At 35.8% G+C, this 24,021-nt stretch overlaps 1 protein-coding gene across 5 annotated transcripts in view; it reads left to right on the top strand.

Moving 5' to 3' along the window:
* OSBPL8 (oxysterol binding protein like 8) overlaps positions 1 to 24,021 on the top strand; it is a 200,436-nt gene that overhangs the window by 63,922 nt on the left and 112,493 nt on the right. The window contains exon 2 of one of the 5 annotated variants that reach the window (XM_068560527.1): positions 704 to 804. In XM_068560527.1, coding sequence (XP_068416628.1) covers positions 763 to 804 — 42 coding nt within the window. In that variant the 5' untranslated portion in view covers positions 704 to 762. Of the gene's footprint in view, positions 1 to 703; positions 833 to 23,795; positions 23,849 to 24,021 lie in introns of those variants that run through there. The other 4 variants (XM_068560528.1, XM_068560531.1, XM_068560529.1 and 1 more) reach the window with 4 other exon arrangements.

Here is a 24,021-nt window from a genome sequence, read left to right as displayed (position 1 = left end):
TTTTTTCCACCTAATGTGTTGTGGTCTTCTTTCTAGTTTAGTATATACAGATATTAACTCATTTTTAAAAATTGCAGCGTGCTATTCAATTGTATGTATGTAGTATAATTTAAGCAAGCTCCTAATGATTGACATTAAGGCTAGTTCCAGTTTTTCTCACCTATTACTTTGTTGGATGTGTTTATTTATGTCTTTGTGCATTTGTATAATATATTTGTGGAATAATTCCTAGCCTTGAAATTGCTGGATTAAAGCATATATATTTTAAATTGTCCTCTCCCCAATTGTTCTGATTTATATTCTTATCACAAAAGTACATGAGAACATCTATTTTCCTATGTTCTCACCAACACTGGATGGTAGCCCACTTTTTAGTTTTTGCCAATGTAATAATGAAAAAAAATATAATTTTATTTCCTTAGTTATAAGTAGATTCAGTCATCTTTTCAAATTTTGAACAGTCTCATATCTTTAACCTTGCTCTTGCTGTTCCTCTTCACTTGGAATACTTTCTTTCATTTTTGCTGAACTTTTACCATTCTTCAAGGTACATGGCAAAATCTGTTTGGTTTTTTTTTCCATTATTGGATTTCCCAATAACCTTAGCCTAAAATGATGTCTCTCTCCTTATATACTTAATGCTTTATTTCCCACTTATCACAGTTTTATACCAGAACTAATACATATGATTTTCTTCTTCTAGGATTTACAGGATGACTAAATATTAATGGAAAGAGAAGTGTAAACCTATCTTCTTTCACTATGGAGGCTGGTTTGGCAGATGGAGAACCTGACCGAACTTTGGTGAGTGGTTCAAATACAGCATAATAAGGTACTACCATCTACAGCTGGAAAGTGTTTGATGTAAGCCATCATTTTATTTTAAAAATGTATTTAAAACAAACTTTTAAAAAAGTATTTTAAAATAATACTTTAATTCCTCTGTTGATACGAAAATTACAGATAGTTTAAAGCTTGTTAGGGCATAACCCAGTTTTCTGCTATTTCTGCCTTATCTCCTACCTCTTTTCCCTTGCTTTCCCAGCCATATAGTGTAAGACATACTGATGTAAGTTTGTGTTTGTTTTCCTCAAGAAACTTTTTGCCTTACTGAAATCAAGAGGTTGTTAACAGTTAAGGAAATTAAATGCCTGTAAATCTCACATCATGTGCAGCTGTAGATAGAATGAAACAGTTAAAATAATTCAGAATTAAGAGCAGTGGCCACATATATTCTTTATATAAAAGTATAACAATTTAATAAATATTGCTGCCTTGTGTTGTGATTGAATTGTATTCTGAAATTAAAACAAATAGGTGGGGGTACTGGTTAAGTGTACCTTATCCAATAAGTTAAAAAAAAAAAAAAATTCACCAGTAGGGTGTGGATTAAATGATGATTTGTCACTGTACAAAAACATTTTGCTCTAGGATCATTTCATTTTCAATTCTCCTTTTTTAAAGATTCCATTAAATATTGATTTATAGACTATTAGGGATGTTTGTATTACCTAAAGTAAAGGTGCCAGTGGGTAAAATGTAGCCAGGTGATAGCTCTATGATTTGTTAGGTGGTAGATTATTTGACAAATTTACATTATTGGAATAATGCAGAGGACAACTTTTCTGTCTTTCATACTGCTATGAAGTTGAGAGTCACTACTAAATTGAGGTGTTTCTGAATTTTAATTTAGTGAATGTCCTTTGTTCAGGCTCAAATGTAGAATCAGTCTAATGATTGATAGCAAAATGCAGTTTTGTTTACTTGTGTTAACTTGGTCCCAACCTTTTTTGAATTTCTGGTTCAAACTTGTTTCTTTAATGGTCAAAGAAAAGTTAAACTTTAAAATGATAACTTGTTAATAGAGAATAAAATGGACATGGATGTAAATTGGTTTATGAAGAAGATTATTGTAACAGCGATTTTAAATGGAAAACCGATGGTAGGTTGTTTTGTTTTCACTATATCTTCAGAAAAAAAAGTTCAGATTAAGCCTTGTGTTGGAACATGATATTTACTTTACTGTAAATATTTTCTTATTTAATGCTATTGGACTTTCTTAAGTTTTTTTTAGCTAAAATATTTAAAATCTTTTGGTGGTAGTAAAAATACCAGTAATAACAACTGCTGTTTTCTAAGTGTATACTTTTTCAGACTGTCCTCACAACAGCCATTAAAGGTAGATGTTTGTTTATCCTCACTTTTAAAGATAGGGAAATAGGCTCAGGGAGGTTAATTATCTTCTCTAAAAGCTCACAGTGTAAGTGATGGAACTGAGGTTGGTCTGTCTGTCTCTGAATACTTTCCTTTGCTACTAACATGTTGACTATGTATCTGTCTTTCTGAATAGAATTGCTTAAAATTTATTGGTACCTTTTGGAGTAAATATCTAAGTAGATAGTGTTAAATTCTGTATCAGAATATCTATATGGATAAAGTTTTAATCATTTTTTATTCTAAATTCTGTTGATATTGAGAGGTTAGAGCAAGTTATTTAAAAAGCAGCGAGACCATAGCACAGGGAGATCAGCTCGGTGCTTTGTGACCACCTAGAGGGGTGGGATAGGGAGGATGGGAGGGAGATGCAAGAGGATATGGGGATATATGTATATGTATAGCTGACTCACTTTGTTATAAAGCAGAAACTAACACACCATTGTAAAGCAATTATACTCCAATAAAGATGTTAAAAAAAAAAAAAAAGCAGCAAGAGCAGTTTTCTTCTTGTTGTTCATTAAGATTCTTCTGTGAAATATTGTAGCTCATTTTAGAGACAATAATACCAAAAATTGAACTACTGAAATAGTCTGTATTTGAAACTAATCTTGAGGTCCACCTTTGAGTTATCTATTTATAAAATATCACCTTTGAACGGCATGGCCTAAGCTAGTTACTGTTTAGATCTAGGAGAGGTGGATAAGAACATGGGCTCCATAGACATTTGGCTGTGTGTTAAAATCTGAGCTCTGTCACTTAGTCGTATGACCTGCATAATTAATTAAATTCTCAGGGTTTCCAGTTTTCCTCATCTATTAAATAAAGATAATAGTAATATCTACCTCCCAGAGTTGTTGAGTTTTATTTGAGATAATATATCTATAAAATGCCTCTTACACATCTGTGCACATTGTAAATATCCAATAAATAAAAGCCACTATTGTTATTGTTAATATAATTATTAATATTCAGCCTTCTCTCCAAAAAGATAAAGTTAAGAGGCAGGAGAAGCAATAAAACACATTAAAAAAAGCCCGACACTATTGGGTAATTTTTGCTTTACACTTTCTCTGAATCTCATTTTTGCTACCTAAAATATTGAGGCAGATATTCTACTTCAATAAAAAATATATAAGCAAGAATACTCATCCTTCCTGCTTGAGAGGGACAATATGCTCTAGTGAAACCAGAAAGTTCTTTGAAAATATAAAGCAGTATGTCAGTATGAGGTAGCAGTGTTGTAAAAAATCTGATTGCAATGCACTAGTTTTCAGAATATTATTAGTAAGCTTTTTTTGAATGCAGTCTTTGTGCAAAGTACTGTGCCCAGTGAAGGGGATGCTAAGAGATATACAATGTGGTTTGTCTGAATTATGTTTATTTTTGAGAAGACTAAATAGAGGGATGGATAGATAAGGCAATAATAGCACTTACTAAGTGTTAAATGAGGAACATGAACAAGGCATAGTTATACAAGTTGTGACAATTGGGCGGTTGCTATACACTGGGGTAGTTAGAGAAGCTTTCTTAAGAGAACACAAACTCTGAATAGCATAGGTAATAGGGATCATAGGATTGAGAGTGAGCAAGGAGAGCATTCTAGGAAGGGAGGATGGCAAGAGGCAAGGTTAAACAGGGAATTAATTGTTCAGGGTTTATTCAGGGGAAAATGAGTAGAAAAATTGATGAAGGTAGATTGGAAGGGAATGTTGTTTACAAGAATAATGATCAACATGGCAGATAGAGACCAAACTTAGGGAAGGCTTTGAGTGCCAGACCAGGGATTTTGAACTTGATTCTGTAGACAGTGGTATGTCATTGAATATTTTTATAAAAGTGGACAAGATGAATCTGGAAGCAGGATATAAGGTGATTTAGAGGAGTGAGAGAGAAAGATATTCATTAAGAGACTACTATGGTAGTCTTGGTGTGAGGTAGTGGAAGCTTGGACTCAATTGACTTTCGTGTCCATTTATTCAGTTTTCTTCTTTTATATGAGATTATGCTTTCTATCTTTTAAAAAATTCATTTGCTCATTTATTATTCCAGTTGTGTTTAGTTCTGTTTTTGTGGTAGTGTTGTTTGTCTTAGGTAGTAAATACTGAAAAATATGAATTGAATTTTTATACTGTACTAATATACTTCAGAACACAAGTGTACATTTAATATATGTCTTAAAAAACTTTGTAAAAGTCCAGAACTCATATCACTTTGGAAATTAACTACTAAGAAATCCTTTAAGTGTAGGGGTCAAATTTTTATTGATAGATTGAGGTAAACTAAATAAGTGAAATATACCTTTAGATTAAAAAAAAAAATTGAATATGTTCCTTACCTTAAGGAAAGTCATATCTTTTGAATATCTTATAAATTATTTCTGTTACCAGAGGAAACTACTTTATGAAGTCTATTAGAGGTCAAAATCTTCTGTTGTATTAAAAATTGATTATATAACTGACTTTTTAGAAGATAATAAAAATTTTAAAAATATGTATAAATCTTTTTAGTATTATAAGGGACTCTTAATTGAGGAACTCTTGCTTAAGATTCTAATTTAAATTGGGTACTTCGAATCAGATGCCTTGTGAAATGCAAGGAACTGCAAAGGTGATTTAGTTCAGTAATTCTCAGAATGTAGTAAATGAGTATCTTCTTGATGGGCCTAGAGATGACCCGACTTCCTGAAACTTTGATTTTTACATACTTACTAGGTGAATTTTTCATGATTACTGTGATTTAGTGCTCGTCAAGTAAAATTGATATGTTACTAGAGTTTACTGAGAGCTTTAAATCATATTTATTATTTATAATAAATATTATTTATTATTTAAATCATATTCTAAGAAGTATGGCTACTATATATAGCATTTGACAACATCATACAGCTTGTGTATATAGGCATGTAAATTAATGGAATTGCCTAATTTTTGGTAACATCAAAGCGGGTCACAGATTTTAAATGTTGCTATTTTTATTCTCTTGTTTAAATATAGTTGACCATTGAATGATTAGTGGGAGTGGGGTGGGATAGAGTCTCTGACCCTCGATGCAGAGCTGTGGTTCCTCGGTATGCGCAATTCAACCAACCACTGATCTGTGTATAGCACTGTAGTATTTACTATTGAAAAAAATCCACCTATAAGTGAACCTGTGCAGTTCAGACCCTCATTGTTCAAGGGTTAACTGTACTATTAGTTTAGCTTCATCATTATCATTATTGACTTAGTATATTATATGTTTTTAGTGATAGCATATTTATAAGGACAGTATTTTTGGTGTACGGTTTCTCAATAACTGACCTTTAAGACATTTATGCATTCACGTTCAATGATAAATTATCTATATGCCAATTACTAATCCTCTTAAAGTATTCTTGCACAATGGCACTTGGTTGTTCTTATTAGATACCCCTTCCCCACCCTAAAGTGGGAATGGATGGAGAAGGGCTGTGAAGTTTCTTATCTCATCTATTATAAATGGGTCAACAAATTTGGTACATATGCTCATCTAATATTTGAATATCCTTTGAGACCTGCCTGCTAAGTGTTTGGCTAATGCTGTATACTTCAGGATTGCCTAGTAGAGGCCTTTTCATCTTTAACAAAGATTATGCTACCAGCAGAGCCTTTTGCAAACCTCTGAGTCCCGTGGCTACTTTTTCCCCTAGTCTTTGTGGGAAACTTAGGGATTATTTAGTCTAGCAATCTGACTAACGTAAGAATTCTACCTACAGTATCCCCTGACAGCAGGTCATCCAGCCTCAGCATGAACACATGTAGTTTATAGGTAACTCAGTTTCTCAAAAGGCAGCTCAAGTCATTATACTTGAGCTAAGCTAAGGTAGACTTTTCTATTAAATTTTACCATTGGTCATTATGCTAGTTTCCTTGTTGCTACAAGTTACCACAAATTTAGTGGCTTAAAACAACAGAAATTTATTATCTTACAGTTCTGGATATCAGAAGTCTAAAAGCAAGGTGTTGTGTTCATTCTGGAGGCTCTTATGGGAGAATTCATTCCTTTTTATCAGTGTCTAGAGGTTGCAATCTTTCATTGGCTCATGGCTACTTCCTCCTATTACTTCAACCTCTGGCATTTGTTGTCACATCTACTGCTCACTCACCTTCTTGCTTCCTTCTTATAAGGACCCTTGTGATTACTTTGGGCCCACTCAGATAATCCAGAATAACTGCCCTGTCTCAAGATTTTTAACTTAATCACTTCTGCAGAGTCCCTTGTATCAAGTAAGGTAACATTCACAGGTTGCAGGGATTGGGATGTGGACATCTTTGGGAGGCCATTATTCTGCCTACCACAGTCATTGTACTAACCTCTGGTGCATCCCAGTCTAGAGAAGTGGGTCCTGTTGCCAAATAATCCAAAATTGGGTAGTCTTCTGGGGCAACTCACCTGGGGAGTTGCCAGTTAGATTAAGGTCCTAAATTATGTAAATTCTTAGGTTGCAGAGATCTTCTTATGTAAAATAATAAAATAACTAGAAATTTTAGTTACCAATTTATTACCTACATACTTATTGTCTTTTATATTAAAATAACTTCATCTTCCTAATAGCTGCTTGCTAACTGTAACAGTTTACATTAATTACACATTCAAGAATGTTAATAGATATCCTTATTGAAGTCTTTATTATATAAAATTTCAAATATGTTTTTATAAATAAGATGAACTAGTATAATGAATTCTCATGTACCCATCACCCATCTTCAGCATTATCACCTCAGGTCAGTCTTGTTTCATGTATACTCCTGCCTTCCCACCCCATATTTTTTTTTTTAAATAAATTTATTCATTTTATTTATTTATTTTTGGCTGCATTGGGTCTTCATTGCTGCACGCGGGCTTTCTCTAGTTGCAGCGAGCGGGGGCCAGTCTTCGTTGCGGTGTGCAGGCTTGTCATTGCAGTGGCTTCTCTTGTTGCCGAGCAGGGGCTCCAGGTGTGCGGGTTTCAGTAGTTGTGGCATGTGGGCTCTAGAGCGCAGGCTCAGCAGCTGTGATGCACAGGCCCAGTTGTTCCGCGGCATGTGGGATCCTCCGGGACCAGGGCTCGAACCCGTGCCCCCTGCACCGGCAGGCGGATTCTCAACCACTGCGCCACCAGGGAAGCCCCCACCCCATATTTTTTTGAGAAAATCCCATATACATCATTTTATTCATAAGTATTTCAGTATATATCTCTAAAATATAAAGACTTTTCTTTAAAACTTTAACCGTAAATATCATTATTACTCTAAAAATGAGTAATTCGTTAATATAGTCAAATAACTAGTCATTGCTTAAACGTCCTTAATTGTCTTGTAAATTTCTTTTTATTGTCTTTGTGTTGGACTTGGTTTGTAAGTCACTTAAGTCTTTTTTAATCTTTTAAGTCTCTCCTGTATCTTCTTTTGATTTTTCCTTTTCAATTTTTAATTTTCCTTTTCAATTTATTGAGGAAATAAGGTTAATTTGTCCTGTAGCATTTCCCACAATCTGGATTTGCCCCCATGGTGATTGTTTAATGTGTTCTTCAGTTACTTATATTTCTTGCAAATTGGTCAGTAGAAACTTCTAATCTGAGGCTTGCTCAGATTCAGGTTCAATTTTTTATGACAAGAATACTTCATTGATGGTGTTCTGTATTACCATCAGGAGGCACATAATGTCTGATTTTCTCTCTTCTTGTGATAATAGTGGCCATTGATGATTGTTGCTTAGATCTGTTAATTCAATAGGAGTATAAATTAACAGCAGTACTTAAATATTTGTAATGTTTGAACTTCCCAAGTGGGAAAATATCACTCAGTATTTCCTATTGTTTGAGCACTTAGATTCTTATTGTACCTTCTTTTTTTTTTTTTGTACTTGTTAAAAGTTGTTCTTGATTCTATTAGAGGCTTGAATAATATAATATAAACATTTTGCAGGTATATAATGGGACTCTTTAATAAGTTTGGGGAGCTAAATTAGAGAAAGGGTTAGCTTTGAAAAAGTAAAAGAAATAGCCAGTGGTCTACACAGTATATCAGTAGAATTCCAAGCCAGAAATCTTTTGTATTTCCATTATGCTTGGAGATTTTCGGACTGTGTTCCTAGGACTATGGAACTCAAGATCTTTTCAGAGAATCTGTGAGGTCGAAATTATTTTTGTAGTAATGCCGTGGTACTTGATGTTATTTGCTTTGTTTCTCATTCTCTTGTGAACATACAGTGCACTTTTCCCAAGACTGTATGAGGTGTGATTATGCCATTGCTCTGCTGGCTAATGGAGTGTATGCTTGTGTATTCTTGTGTTTTCAAATTTTCTTAGTTTAATTTTTTCCTAAGCAGTGTTTTTTTTTTTTAATTTAAATAAACTTCATTTTTTAGAAGAGTTTTACAGAAATATTGTGAACAATTTTTAGGTTTACAGAAAAATTCTGAACATAGTACAGTGTTCTGTGTAGCTTGTACCCACTTTCCCCTATTATTAACGTAATAGTATGGTACATTTGATACAATTAATGAATCCATATTGATACGTTATTAACTGAAGTCCATACTTTGTCTCAGATTTCCTTAGTTTTTACCTAATGTCCTTTTTCTATTCCAGAATCCCATCAGGGTAGCACTTTACATTTAGTCATCACATCTCCTTAAGGCCCTCTTGGCAGTTACAATTTCTTTCTTTCTTTTTTTTTTTTAAATGATAAAATTCAACATTTATTCACAACAGAAATTCTCGGAAAAATAGGAATAGAGGTGAACTTCCTCACATGATAATCTACAAAAAAACCTACTATTAACGTTATTTTATTTTTTTAAATTAATTTTTATTGGAGTATAGTTGCTTTACAATGTTATGTTAGTTTCTACTGTACAGCAACGTGAATCAGCTATACATATACATACATCCCCTCTTTTTTTGGATTTTCTTCCCATTTAGGTCATGACAGTGCATTAAGTAGAGTTCCCTGTGCTATACAATATGTTCTCATTAGTTGTCTATTTTATACATAGTATCAATAGTGTATATGTGTCAATCCCAATCTCCCAATTCCTCCCACCACCCCCTTCCCCCTTGGTATCCATATATTTGTTCTCTACGTCTGTGTCTCTATTTTTGCTTTGCAAATAAGATCATCTATACCATTTTTCTAGATTCCACATATACGCACTAATATACGATATATTTTTTTCTCTTTCTGACTTACTTCACTCTGTATGACACTCACTAGGTCCATCTGCATCTCTACAAATGACCCAATTTCGTTCCTTTTTATGGCTGAGTAATATTCCATTGTATATATGTACCACATGTTCTTTATCCATTCCGCTGTTGATGGACATTTAGGTTGCTTCCATGTCCTGGCTATTGTAAATAGTGCTGCTGTGAACATTGGGGTACGTGTGTCTTTTTGAATTATGGTTTTCTTTGGGTATATGCCCAGTAGTGGGATTGCTGGGTCATATGGTAGTTCTATTTTTAGTTTTTTAAGGAACCTCCATACTGTTTTCATAGTGGCTGTATCAATTTACATTCCCACCAACAGTGCATGAGGGTTCCCTTTTCTCCACACCCTCTCCAGCCTTTATTGTTTGTAGATTTTTTGATGATGGCCATTCTGACTGGTGTGAGGTGATACCTCATTGTAGTTTTGATTTGCATTTCTCTAATAATTAGTGAGCATCTTTTTATGTGTTTGTTGGCCATCTGTATGTCTTCTTTGGAGAAATGTCTATTTAGGTCTTCTGCCCATTTTTGGATTGGGTTGTTTGTTTTTTGATATTGAGCTGCATGAGCTGCTTGTATATTTTGGAGATTAATCATTTGTCAGTTGCTTTGTTGCAAATGTTATCTCCCACTCTGAGGGTTGTCTTTGCATCATGGTTTCCTTTGCTGTGCAAAAGCTTCTGTGGTTCATTAGGTCCCATTTGTTTATGTTTGTTTTCATTACTCTAGTAGGTGGGTCAAAAAAGAGCTTGCTGCGATTTATGTCAGAGTGTTCTGCCTATGTTTTTCATCTAAGAGTTTTATGGCAGTTATAATTTCTTAAGACTTTACTTGTTTTTGATGACCTTGACAGTGTTGAGGAGTTCTGGTCAGATATTTTGCAGTGTCCCTCAATTGGAATTTGTCTGATGTTTTTCTCATGATTAGACTGGGTTTTTGGGAGGAGACCACAAAGGTAAAATGCCATTTCATCACATCATTATGGAAAAGTATACACTATCAACATGACTTATCACTTTTGATGTTGACTGTGATCACCTGGCAAAGATAGTGAATTTCTCACTTTTAATTTCTAATTCAGCAAATATCAATAAATATAATCCACATAAACAACAACTCTTTGGAGTCTTTGGTAATTTCTAGGAGTGGAAAGGGATCTGGAGACCCAAAAGTTTGAGAATTGCTCATTTAAACATTCAGTAGCTAACACTTTAAGGACAAATAATTGGCAGCTTACATGATGTGGAAAGAGGGACCCAGTAGTTGATTGGGTGTGTTGGAGGTGCAGGGGGAGTTGAGGTTGGAAAGAAGAATTATGATAGAGCCTTTAGGAATGAGAGAGTGATGATCGAGATAAAATTTGCCTATTTCATAATTGTACCTAGCATTCAGACATGATCTATATCAAGGAGTTTTTTTGTTTGTTTTTGTTTCTTTTTCATTTTTATATTTAACAAATATTGGTTGAATGCTTATGTATTTTGTTTTATTAGATTTATTATTTTATCTGATTCATATCATCTGCAAATAATAGTTATTTTTTTCTTTTCAATCCTTATACAACTGAGCCTGTGGTTTTGTGTAGGTATGTCTAGGGGTGAGAGGTGGAGGAGTCTTCAAAGCCTTTTATATTTTTCCAGAAATTTATCCATTTTGTGGAGGTTTCAAAATTATTTAAGATTTAATATTTTTTATTTAAAAAATTCTCTGTTTGGGTCTCCTATTTTGTGAATATAGCGCTTTTGCTTCTTTCATCTCTCTTAACTTCTATATTTTCCATCTTTTCCTTTCTTTGTGCCTTTTTGTTGAATTCCTGTACCACTTTTCTGACTCACTAATTTATTATTGTATCATATTTGTTTTGCTGTTCAAATCTGCTATATACTTTATTTCACCGTAATATTTTTATACCCAGTATTACTAGCTGTTTTTTTGTGATTGCTTGGTCATGCTTCATTTTTTTACAATATCCTCCAGTATCATTTTGAACGTATTTATTGTGGTTATTTTAAGTTTTTGATGGCTTTTGTTTACTAATTTTCTTTCCTTCTACTGAGATTGTTCAGTTTTCCTTCTCAGCACTTGGGCTTCTTAGGATATTAATTATTTTTGTTTGTGAGCTTGTGCTTTCTTGGAAATAATATTCTCCTAGGAATATTAATTGCCTTATCTGATACTGTCCTAGATAGAAAGGTAAGAACCCAGGGACTTTTTGGTCTGTCTAGGGAATACATGTCTTAGGGTGAAGAATCTCTTGTTAAAATCATTGTTTCATTATTCCTCATTTGCTCCTTCCACTCATATATTCTGTTTCTTAGGGAATTTTTCTGTATTTCTGCTTTGGGCATAATTCTTTTCGACAAGCTGCCTCCCTAGTTGTAATCAGTTAGCTTGTTTGGGGTAAAGAACAGTGGAAGGTAGTGGTCAGCGTCTTTGCCTGCACTTGTTGTGTGCATACTGCAACTGATTTAAAAACCATGTAAAAACAAAAGTGTTTAAAACTTTGTTTAATGCCTCTGATTGGTATTAAATCGTGTTCTGCCGTGGTAGTAAGAACAGAGTGGGCAGTGATCTGTCCGGTATTATAGAGAGAAAAAGGCCCAGAAAGATGGCTCCCAGGTCTTCCTCCTACTCTGGCCCCCTGGCCTTTCCTCCATCTGTGGTACTGTGCTCTCTGTCTGCTTGAAGCTTGCTCCCCATCCATCCATCTCTAGTGATGGGTTCAGGGAGGGTGTTAGTTACTTCACTGGTAAGTAACTCAGTTCCCATTTGCAAAAAAAGTTGGTTACTTTCTTTTTGGCTTTGTGTTCCCTGTGTGAAGGTTGGCTGAGGTGGTGGCTGAAAGGGGACCAAAAACATCAGAAGAACAGCAGCCCTGTTGGACAGTTCATTTATATTAAGATCTTTGTCGGCTGTGACATGCCACAGTTTAAAAATCAGAAATCTGTTAAGGTAGCTAACTCCCAAGTAAATAGATTATGTCATTTACCCAATAGAAAGTTATTTGTTTTGCTAAATTAGACTTAAGGTGGAAACATGGCTTTAAAGATTTATTATTTCTTTCAATATCCATAACATTGCAGTCATTCAGATTTTAAAAGTATGGTTTGAAGGTTTTTCATAAGCATTATCATTTGCTGTTTCTACTAAGTTTTAAGACATGCAGATGCTTCTTATAAGCAGAATACAGTAAAAGCCAAGACATCCACAGCTCTACCTTTAACTCTTAATTAAAATTATGTGCATTAAGAATCTTAAATTTCTTCCTGCTTTTTAAAAAAATAAAATGAGAGTCCCACAAAACCTCAGAAAGACATATGAAGGGTTAGAATTTCAGCATGTCGGAGATACATAAAGATAAAATTTGATTAAAAGTTCCAGAAAATCTCTACCTGTCCAACTGTCTAGTGAGAATAGAGCAATGAAGGGATATTTATCCAGACCTCACCTTAGTAGGTTTTCATTAACTTGTGACTACTTCAGAAGTCACCTTAAGTTTAATATGGTGAAAACAACAGCAGTGGAGCAAGAAAGAGCTTGAGAGAGGGAATGAATTTACATATATGTATATGAATTTATATTTGTATGTGTGTATGTACATGTATACACACACACACACACGTGAAATTTAATTTTAGCCGAACATATATTGAGTCTAGAAAAACAGCCTACCATTGTTGAACATATCTATACACATAGTACCTCGCCAGGTTTATGACTACACCATGTTTGGAGCATATTTTAGGTCTCAGAGGCAATATCGCTTGCTGCTTTAGGGGAATTAGTAGAAAATAAAGCTAGAGGAAATGAATAACAGCTAACATTTGTTAAATTTCTATAATGTGCCAGAGCTGTTCTAAGTACTTTGTAGATAAACTCATGTAATCTTCACATAACCCTATGAGATAATATAATTTACTGTCTCAGTAGTAAATAGATGAGGACACAGAGAGTTAAGAAAGTCGCTCAGGGTCACACAACTAGTAAGTGGCAGAACTGGGATACATTTTGTCTCCAGAGGGTAAGCTTTAATCTTTTTCCTGTATTGCATCTCACCTATGATGTTAGAATCAGATTATACAGAACATTGAATACTACTTTTACAGTTTGGGATTTTTGTTTTTAATGTAATGTCAAACCATTGAATTTTTTTTTTCTTTTTTTTTGAGTAGGGAAACAACCTGTTCAGAGTGTGGCTTAGGAAAATTATCTTGACAGAATTATGGATATTGGAGGGAGGGGCAACCAACTGAACATTAGAGTTACCTGGGGTGTTCTGAAAAATCCCAGTGCTCAGGCTGTTCAGTTGAATTAGAATCTTAGAGGGTGAGACACAGACATCAGTACTTTTTAAAGTCTCCTAGGTGATTTCAATGCCCAACTAAAGTTGAGAACCATAGAAATAGAGATGGTTAGCCCATGGAACAAGTTAGCATACAGTTTTGTAAACTAGGTAAAAGACAGTTAAAACGTGTCGGGTCATAGTAGCAAAACAGACCATATGTCCCTTCTGGATTTTCCTTTTCCCCCTAGATTTCTAAAATCTTCACTTTCCCTATTTGGGTTACCGTATTTGTGTAGAGAAAAAACATTATTTTTTGCAGTCTTACTATGTGCCCTCACCGGGGCTTGATGTCTCACACACTTTCTCATTTAATTCCCTCCATAGTACTGTGAAGTAGATATTACTCTGTTTTTAGAGATGAAGAAACTGAGGCTCTAAAGGGGTTAGTAATTTTTCTAAGTCACATAAGCTCGTCAGTGGACCATGTTAGGATTCAAATACAGATACTCTGTTATTCATGTCATTGAACGTAAGGCTAATGTTTTTATGTTGTAAACTGATCTGTATTACACCTAGCCTTTTAAGCATCCCTTTAAAGTTTTTCCATACATTACCTAAAATAATGTATACTTTGAAAAATGTGCAATCCATGATGTATTTTATTTAATCCAAAGTTTTGTTCTCCTGTAACTAATTTTGACTTTTCTATCCAGGGTGAATTTTTTGGCATTTTGGCACCACATAGTTGCTGACACATGGAGGGGAGTTGCTGACTGCATTTTTATATGTGGTAGATATTATGAGTCACGGAGGGTGACATTTCCATATTATCATTAGCAGTCTTGCCTGTGGCTTGATCAACATAATTTACTAATGAATGATTTGTTAGAATAGAACTTCAGAAGGAAAGAAGGTTTTTGTTGTACAGTTCTTATGTCTTAATTCAATTCCTGGTCATGATTCATTATAGAATGTAGGCTCATGTATCTGTGTAAAGAATTGGTCAAAACGAAATTGCAGGTAATGTAAGCTCTTATTTCAAACTGAAACTCGAAATTATGTAAACAGGTCATAAGATTAAGCTTCATACACTGAAATATTTATGTACGTGAGCTGCCTCATATAACCAGCTGTCATACCTAGCCTGGCATGATAGTGATGTGATAACATGGTTTCTTTTGAGCTGTTATTTCATAACCTTTTCAGGTAACTGTGGAGGGTTAGGTCAGATATAGAGGAACATGTTAATGAGGTCAAATGCCAAGGTCATCGGTTTAATTCTTTTAGTGGACAGTTAACTTTTTTCTTATTTTATAAATACAGACTTCACCAGCAGTCTCACATTAGTTACAACTGACATCACATTGATTGATTTTGAACTTCCTTTGTATGTGAAGATCTTGATGAAGGAGGTTGGTTTAAACCTGGCAAGAGACCACTAGTACCAGAAGAAATATAATTTATGCTCCATTACCAAAAACCGGTGGTGAATCTGTAACAGTGTCACTTATGAAGGACAGAATTATTTAAGAAAAAGCATGGGAGGATTTCTAGCAATGGACTTCGGGCATATGATGGCCAAAGACTAATAGTGGAAGAAAATAAAATTTACTTTAAATTACAGCAAGGATGCTCTTAGGATTGAGGTAGTTTTCTATGTTGAATTGTTAGTATAACAGAATTTTAGTACTGTAACAGATGTCATGAGCAAATAAGAAAACTAAATTCAAAATATTTATTCAAGTATACCTAGGAAATACTGATCCACTTAGGTTTAGAACTCAGATTTCGTGTTTCTAGCCCATATTATTTCTTTGCATATCTATTTTAAGCATGTAGAATGTTAAATTTTGGAAAATACAAAGATGAGCAAGACTTGTTTTTTTGTCTTAGGAGAATTGAAACTAATTCCTTTAATAAACAGAGGAACTCAACGAACTACATATGTTTAATAAATTCTTTGCTAGGTATTAGGGTTATAATACTGACTGAGCCTTTTTTTCATTCATTCAGTGTTTGTTGAGTGTCTACCATGTGCCAGGCTCTGTTCTAATCTTAAAGGATTCGACAGTGAACAGAATAGACAAAGTTCCTACTCTAGTGGAGTTAACATTCCATTGGAGAAGGACAAAGAATATACATAAATATATACTGTGCTGTGTGATGATTGTTGTGATGAAAAATAAAGCGGGGTAAGGAAGATAAAGAGTACCAGCATTGGAGATAGGTGTTGCTATTTTCTAGGAATATCATGGAAGTCTTCTGACGAAGTGACTTTTAAACAGAGTCCTAAAAGTAGCTTTCTAGGCAGAGGTAAGACCCAAGTGTGAAGCTCACAAATCTTTTATGCAGACTGGTGGTTGGGCTGTAAGTGTTGAGGTTTAGGGGAAAGGTGAGTGAGGGGTCTTTCTACCTCCTGACTCAGGAAGATTGAAGTGCAGGTCCTTAGGAACACATGGAGCGCTATGGCTGCCCGCTGCACTTCTGCCTGATAGAAGGATGCAGTGACAAAACAGATGGAGTGAGTATCCCTTTGTTATGCCTGGCGTAGGAAGTCAGGAATACCCTTACCAAGGATGTGCTATTTTTTCTGGGATAATAAGAATGAGTGTACCAGGAGAGTGATTGGGATGGCCCTAAGGGGCTGGAGTTCAGGAGAGGTTAAGGTGGGAAACTAATTTGGGGAGTTGTCAGTGAATAGAATGCATAAAAATCAAGTCAGTGGAATCATTCATGGAAAGCATGTTGCATGGGGACAAAAGAGATTCTAGGCTGCAACCTTGGGAAATAACTATCTTAAGGGAGAAGAAGGGGAAGGTGGCCAGGCAGAAAGAGGAAAGGAGAGAAAGGAGAGAAAATAGCTTGGAAATTAAGGAAGGGGGGAGAGTTTTGAGAAAAGGAGTGGTGACAATAACAAATGCTAGAGAGTGGTCAGTGGGTTGAGTTGGGGAGAGGTAAGGTTGTGCTAGACTTGAATTGTCCAATAGTTCTATTTGACAACTCTGTAACTAGACCATTGTAATATTAGGGAAAAAAGTTAAATAACAAATTAATTTTTACCTATTTATGGTAGCAGTAGAGGAAATACTATGAGATAACTATGCATTGTTAAAGAACTGGTATTAGAAAGTCAGTGTTGGGGAAAGATAAACTTCAGCTTGAACTTTGGTAGCAGAATTGGCAATTTAAGTTGAGCCTTCAAGGCAGGGAACTTTTGAGCTATTGAACAGGGAAGCAAAAACAATGTAGGGAGAATATTGCAGGTTGCTCTGAGCAATCAGTTTTACTAGACAGATAATTTAGATGAGTGAAATTTTGGAGTTGGAAGGCTATCTCATAGGAGATCAAAACATTTCTGTGGAATGGATAATTGGGTCAAATTGTAGATGATTTAAATATCAGGGTTGGGGCTTTTTTTCCTAAAGAATGGGTGCTATCAAATATTTTTAAGTGGAGAAGCAACATGGCCCAAGCGATAGGTTAGGGAATTAACTTGGTAAATTATTCATTCCCTTCTTGGTCCTTTCTTTGTCTGTGTCATTTATTGTACCACTCAGTAATTCTGCCTTATGTCTGTATAATGCTTTAGCAAAAATTTATAAAGTACACTCATGTAAACTATTATTAAGCCTCACAACAACTTTGGAAAGTTATAAGGTTTAATAATTGTGTATTCACAGAGGAGAAAATAAACTTCAGAACAGCTAAATGACTTGCTAATGATAGGTCTGGCTTGAATAATGAGTAATATTGGGTAGATTGGGTGGAGATAACTTACCTTAAAGTCAAATGAATTACTGTACTACAGTATATACAGTCTTCAGTATATGGTGATATTCTTAGCAATAGGGACCATGTCTTTATTGTGTGTTTGAACTTCAGTATTTAGTATAGTAGGCAAATGAGTAAGGTAAGACTGAGTGCAGGGACATCTATTAGAAGGAAGATGCAAAAGTTGAGAAATGTGGTGATGTGGGTCTGGCCTGGTTAGTATTAATGGGAATTGAAAGAAAGGACTAGATGTGAGATAGATATTGTCTAGATAAAATTAATTAGAATTTAATGACTTAATCAGATGTTGGGGGGAAAACAGAGTCTCAGTGACTCAAGGGTTTAGGTCTGAGTGATTGAAAGAAAGATGGTACCATTGAAAGAATTGAGCAAGTTGGCATGGAAGTTGGTTTCTGAGGGAAGCTACTGAGTATGATTTTTGACATAAAGATGCTTCTAAAACAAGCTTAAAGCCTTTTCTTTGTTAACAGAATTTTTTTTTTTACTTTTTAAATTTTATTTTATGTATTTTTTTATACAGCAGGTTCTTATTAGTCATCAATTTTATACACATCAGTGTATACATGTCAATCCCAATCGCCCAATTCATCACACCACCATCCCCACCCCCCCATGGCTTTCCCCCCTTGGTGTCCATACGTTTGTTCTATACATCTGTGTCTCAACTTCTGCCCTGCAAACCGGTTCATCTGTACCATTTTTCTAGATTCCACATATATGCGTTAATATATTTGTTTTTCTCTTTCTGACTTACTTCACTCTGTATGACAGTCTCTAGGTCCATCCACATCTCTACAAATGACCCAATTTCGTTCCTTTTTATGCTTGAGTAATATTCCATTGTATAAATGTACCACATCTTCTTTATCCATTTGTCTGTCGATGAGCATTTAGGTTGCTTCCATGACCTGGCTATTGTAAATAGTGCTACAATGAACATTGGGGTGCATGTGTCTTTTTGAATTATGGTTTTCTCTGGGTATATGCCCAGTAGTGGGATTGCAGGATCATATGGTAATTCTATTTTTAGTTTTTTAAGGAACCTCCATACTGTTCTCCATAGTGGCTGTATCAATTTACATTCCCACCAACAGTGCAAGAGGGTTCCCTTTTCTCCACACCCTCTCCAGCATTAGTTTGTAGATTCTCTGATGATGCCCATTCTAACTGGTGTGAGGTGATACCTCATTGTAGTTTTGATTTGCATTTCTCTAATAATTAGTGATGTTGAGCAGCTTTTCATGTGCTTCTTGGCCATCTGTATGTCTTCTTTGGAGAAGTGTCTATTTAGGTCTTCTGCCCATTTTTGGATTGGGTTGTTTATTTTTTTAATATTGAGCTGCATGAGCTGTTTGTATATTTTGGAGATTAATCCTTTGTCCATTGATTCGTTTGCAAATATTTTCTCCCATTCTGAGGGTTGTCTTTTGGTCTTGTTTATGGTTTCCTTTGCTGTGCAAAAGCTTTTAAGTTTAATTAGGTCACATTTGTGTATTTTTGTTTTTATTTCCAGTACTCTAGGAGGTGGATCAAAAAAGATCTTGCTGTGATTTATGTCAAAGAGTGTTCTTCCTATGTTTTCCTCTAAGAGTTGTATAGTGTCTGGTCTTACATTTAGGTCTCTAATCCATTTTGAGTTTATTTTTGTGTATGGTGTTAGGGAGTGTTCTGATTTCATTCTTCTACATGTAGCTGTCCAGTTTTCCCAGCATGACTTATTGAAGAGACTGTCTTTTCTCCATTGTATATCCTTGCCTCCTTTGTCATAGATTAGTTGACCATAGGTGCGTGGGTTTATCTCTGGGCTTTCTATCTTGTTCCATTGATCTATGTTTCTGTTTTTGTGCCAGTACCATATTGTCTTGATTACTCTAGCTTTGTAGTATAGTCTGAAGTCAGGGGGTCTGATTCCTCCAGCTCCGTTTTTTTCCCTCAAGACTGCTTTGGCTATTCGGGGTCTTTTGTGTCTTCATACAGATTTTAAGACTTTTTGTTCTAGTTCTGTAAAAAGTGCCATTGGTAATTTGATAGGGATTGCATTGAATCTGTAGATTGCTTTGGGTAGTATAGTCATTTTCACAATATTGATTCTTCCAATCCAAGAACATGGTATATCTCTCCGTCTGTTTGTATCATCTTTAATTTCTTTCATCAGTGTCTTACAGTTTTCTGCATCCAGGTCTTTTGTCTCCCTAGGTAGGTTTATTCCTAGGTATTTTATTCTTTTTGTGGCAAAGGTAAATGGGAGTGTTTCCTTAATTTCTCTTTCAGATTTTTCATCATTAGTGTATAGGAATGCAAGAGATTTCTGTGCATTAATTTTGTATCCTGCAACTTTACCAAATTCACTGATTAGCTCTAGTAGTTTTCTGGTGGCATCTTTAGGATTCTCTATGTATAGTATCATGTCATCTGCACACAATGACAGTTTTACTTCTTCTTTTCCAATTTGGGTTCCTTTTATTTCTTTTTCTTCTCTGATTGCCATGGCTAGGATTTCGAAAGCTATGTTGAATAATAGTGGTGAGAGTGGACATCCTTGTCTTGTTCCTGATCTTTCTCCTTTTTCATTTCTAATTTTATTGATTTGAGTCCTCTCCCTCTTTTTCTTGACGAGTCTGGCTAATGGTATATCAATTTTGTTTATCTTCTCAAAGAACCAGCTTTTAGTTTTGTTGATCTTTGCTATTGTTTTCTTTGTTTCTATTTCATTTATTTCTGCTCTGATCTTTATGATTTCTTTCCTTCTGCTAACTTTGGGTTTTGTATGTTCTTCTTTCTCTAGTTCCTTTAGGTGTAAGGTTGGATTGTTTATTTGAGATTTTTCTTGTTTCTTGAGGTAGGCTTGTATAGCTATAAACTTCCCTCTTAGAACTGCTTTTGCTGCATCCCATAGGTTTTGGATTGCCGTGTTTTCATTGCCATTTGTCTCTAGGTATTTTTTTATTTCCTCTTTGATTTCTTCAGTGATCTCTTGGTTATTTAGTAGTGTATTGTTTAGCCTCCATGTGCTTTTCAAGTTTTTTCCCCTGTAATTCATTTCTAATCTCATAGCATTGTGGTCAGAAAACATGCTTGATATGATTTCAATTTTCTTAAATTTACTGAGGCTTGATTTGTGACCCACGATGTGATCTATCCTGGAGAATGTTCTGTGTCCACTTGAGAAGAAAGTGTAATCTGTTATTTTTGGATGGAATGTCCTATAAATATCAATTAAATCTATCTGGTCTATTGTGTCAGTTAAAGCATGTGTTTCCTTATTTATTTTCATTTTGGATGATCTGTCCATTGGTGTAAGTGAGGTGTTAAAGTCCCCCACTCTTACTGTGTTACTGTCGATTTCCTCTTTTATAGCTGTTAGCAGTTGCCTTCTGTATTGGGGTGCTCCTATTTTGGGTGCATATATATTTATAATTGTTACATCTTCTTCTTGGATTGATCCCTTGTTCATTGTGTAGTGTCCTTCCTTGTCTCTTGTAACATTCTTTATTTTAAAGTCTATTTTATCTGATATGAGTATTGCTACTCCAGCTTTCTTTTGATTTCCATTTGCATGGAGTATCTTACTTTCAGTCTGTATGTGTCCCTAGGTCTGAAGTGGGTCTCTTGTAGACAGCATATATATGGGTTTGTTTTTGTATCCATTCAGCAAGCCTGTGTCTTTTGGTTGGAGCATTTAATCCATTCACGTTTAAGGTAATTATCGATATGTATGTTCCTATGACCATTTTCTTAATTGTTTTGGGTTTGTTTTTGTAGGTCCTTTTCTTCTCTTGTGTTTCCCACTTAGAGAAGTTCCTTTAGCATTTGTTGTAGAGCTGGTTTGGTGGTGCTGAATTCTCTTAGCTTTTGCTTGTCTGTAAAGCTTTTGATTTCTCCATCGAATCTGAATGAGATCCTCGCCGGGTAGAGTAATCTTGGTTGTAGGTTCTTCCCTTTCATCACTTTAAGTATATCATGTATATCATGATATACTTAAGTATATCACTCCCTTCTGGCTTGTAGAGTTTCTGCTGAGAAATCAGCTGTTAACCTTATGGGAGTTCCCTTGTATGTTATTTGTCGTTTTTCCCTTGCTGCTTTCAATACTTTTTCTTTGTCTTTAATTTTTGCCAATTTGATTACTGTGCGTCTTGGCATGTTTCTCCTTGCGTTTATCCTGTGTGGGACTCGCTGCGCTTCCTGGACTTGGGTGGCTATTTCCTTTCCCATGTTAGGGAAGTTTTCAACTATAACCTCTTCAAATATTTTCTCTGGTCCTTCCTCTCTCTCTTCTCTTTCTGGGACCCATATAATGCGAATGTTGTTGCGTTTAATGTTGTCCCAGAGGTCTCTTAGGCTGTCTTCATTTCTTTTCATTCTTTTTTCTTTATTCTGTTCCACAGCAGTGAATTCCACCATTCTGTCTTCCAGGTCACTTATCCGTTCTTCTGCCTCAGTTATTCTGCTATTGATTCCTTCTAGTGTAGTTTTCATTTCAGTTATTGTATTGTTCATCTCTGTTTGTTTGTTCTTTAATTCTTCTAGGTCTTTGTTAAACATTTCTTGCATCTTCTCGATCTTTGCCTCCATTCTTTTTCTGAGGTCCTGGATCATCTTCACTATAATTATTCTGAATTCTTTTTCTGGAAGGTTGCCTATCTGCACTTCATTTAGTTGTTTTCCTGGGATTTTATCTTGTTCCTTCATCTGGTACATAGCCCTCTGCCTTTTCATCTTGTCTGTCTTTCTGTGAATGTGGTTTTTGTTCCACAGGCTGCAGGATTGTAGTTCTTGCTTCTGCTGTCTGCCCTCTGGTGGATGAGGCTATCTAAGAGGCTTGTGCACGTTTCCTGATGGGAGGGACTGGTGGTGGGTAGAGTTGACTGTTGCTCTGGTGGGCAGAGCTCAGTAAAACTTCAGTCCGCTTGACTGTTGATGGGTGGGGCTGGGTTCCCTCCCTTTTGGTTGTTTGGCCTGAGGCAACCCAACCCTGGAGCCTGCCTGGGCTCTTTGGTGGGGCTAATGGCAGACTCTGGGAGGGCTCATGCCAAGGAGCACTTCCCAGAACCTCTGCTGCCAGTGTCCTTGTCCCCACAGTGAGCCACAGCCACCCCCCCGCCTCTGCAGGAGACCCTCCAACACTAGCAGGTAGGTCTGGTTCAGTCTCCCCTGGGGTTACTGCTCCTTCCCATGGGTCCCAATGCGCACACTACTTTGTGTGTGCCCTCCAGAGTGGAGTCTCTGTTTCCCCCAGTCGTGTCAAAGTCCTGCAATCAAATCCCACTAGACTTCAAAGTCTGATTCTCTAGGAATTCCTCCTCTCACTGCCGGACCCCCAGTTTTGGAAGCCTGACGTGCGGCTCAGAACCTTCACTCCAGTGGGTGGACTTCTGTGGTATAAGTGTTCGCCAGTCTGTGAGTCACCCACCCACCAGTTATGGGATTTGATTTTACTGTTATTGCACCCCTCCTACCATCTCATTGTGGCTTCTCCTTTGTCTTTGGATGTGGGGTATCTTTTTTGGTGAGTTCCAGCGTCTTCCTGTCGATGATTGTCCAGCAGCTAGTTGTGATTCTGGTGTTCTCACAAGAGGGAGTGAGAGCACGTCCTTCTACTCCGCCATCTTGGTTCAGGGCCTGTTAACAGAATTTTAGAACCAGAAGTTAATTTGCAATAATGTCCGAACATACAGGTAGGAATATGTTGGGATGAAGTTTTGGAGATAGGCTAGGTCTGAAGAAGAAACTTGGAAGTTGTCTGAGTAAAGGTAGCAAATGAGCCTTGCTTAAGAATGGAATCTGCAGGAAGAGAGCAGGTAGAGAGAAAACAACAAATAGTTGAGGATTGAGCATTGGTTAAGGTCACTCACTTATTGAATTGGAGGACCAAGTGGAGGTAGGAAATTTAGGAGAAAGGAAGCCAGAGCAGTGGAGTATTTTAGAAACTAAAGGAGGAGAGGGCTTGCGTGGAAAGGAGGAGAGGGCTTGCGTGGTGGAAGGGCTGATATAATTAAGTATATGCAAGGAGGATAAGAACTGTGAAAAAGCCCCAGAACATGTCTGAGAAGACTTCACGGGTTGGCAGATTGATTGTAATTTCCTGAAGCCTCGGGATTTTTTTTTAAGGATTTAGTTTCCAGTGTACACATACTGGTAAACATACTATTGCACTTTTTTTTTTTTTTTTGCTACTTTTTAAAAGATTAATGCACCACTTAATTCATTTGATAAACTGTGCGTGCTCTCTAGATTCAGATTCAGGTATACGAAATTAAATCACTCCTGAGAAAATTTGTCTTTTTTTAGATCTTGCCATTTACAGAAGTTGCTGAAGTTCAAGAGACAGAGAGTAATATATGGTATGGTATTATGTTAAAAATGTTAACATTTTTGGTTTTTTTTTCAGGATTTCAAGTTAGATTCTTAAAATATATTTTCCACTATGTTTAATCATAGATGATTATGCCATTATAAAACATAGCTAATATAGATCGAAAAGATCACTTTGAAAATTGCATTTTCATTCTTCCAA

The sequence above is a fragment of the Eschrichtius robustus genome, chromosome 13 (genome assembly GCF_028021215.1).
Source record: "Eschrichtius robustus isolate mEscRob2 chromosome 13, mEscRob2.pri, whole genome shotgun sequence".
Classification (NCBI taxonomy): Eukaryota; Metazoa; Chordata; class Mammalia; order Artiodactyla; family Eschrichtiidae; genus Eschrichtius; species Eschrichtius robustus.
The sequence above is the reverse complement of the archived record's forward strand: the minus strand, read 5'-3'. Positions and strand labels throughout refer to the sequence as shown.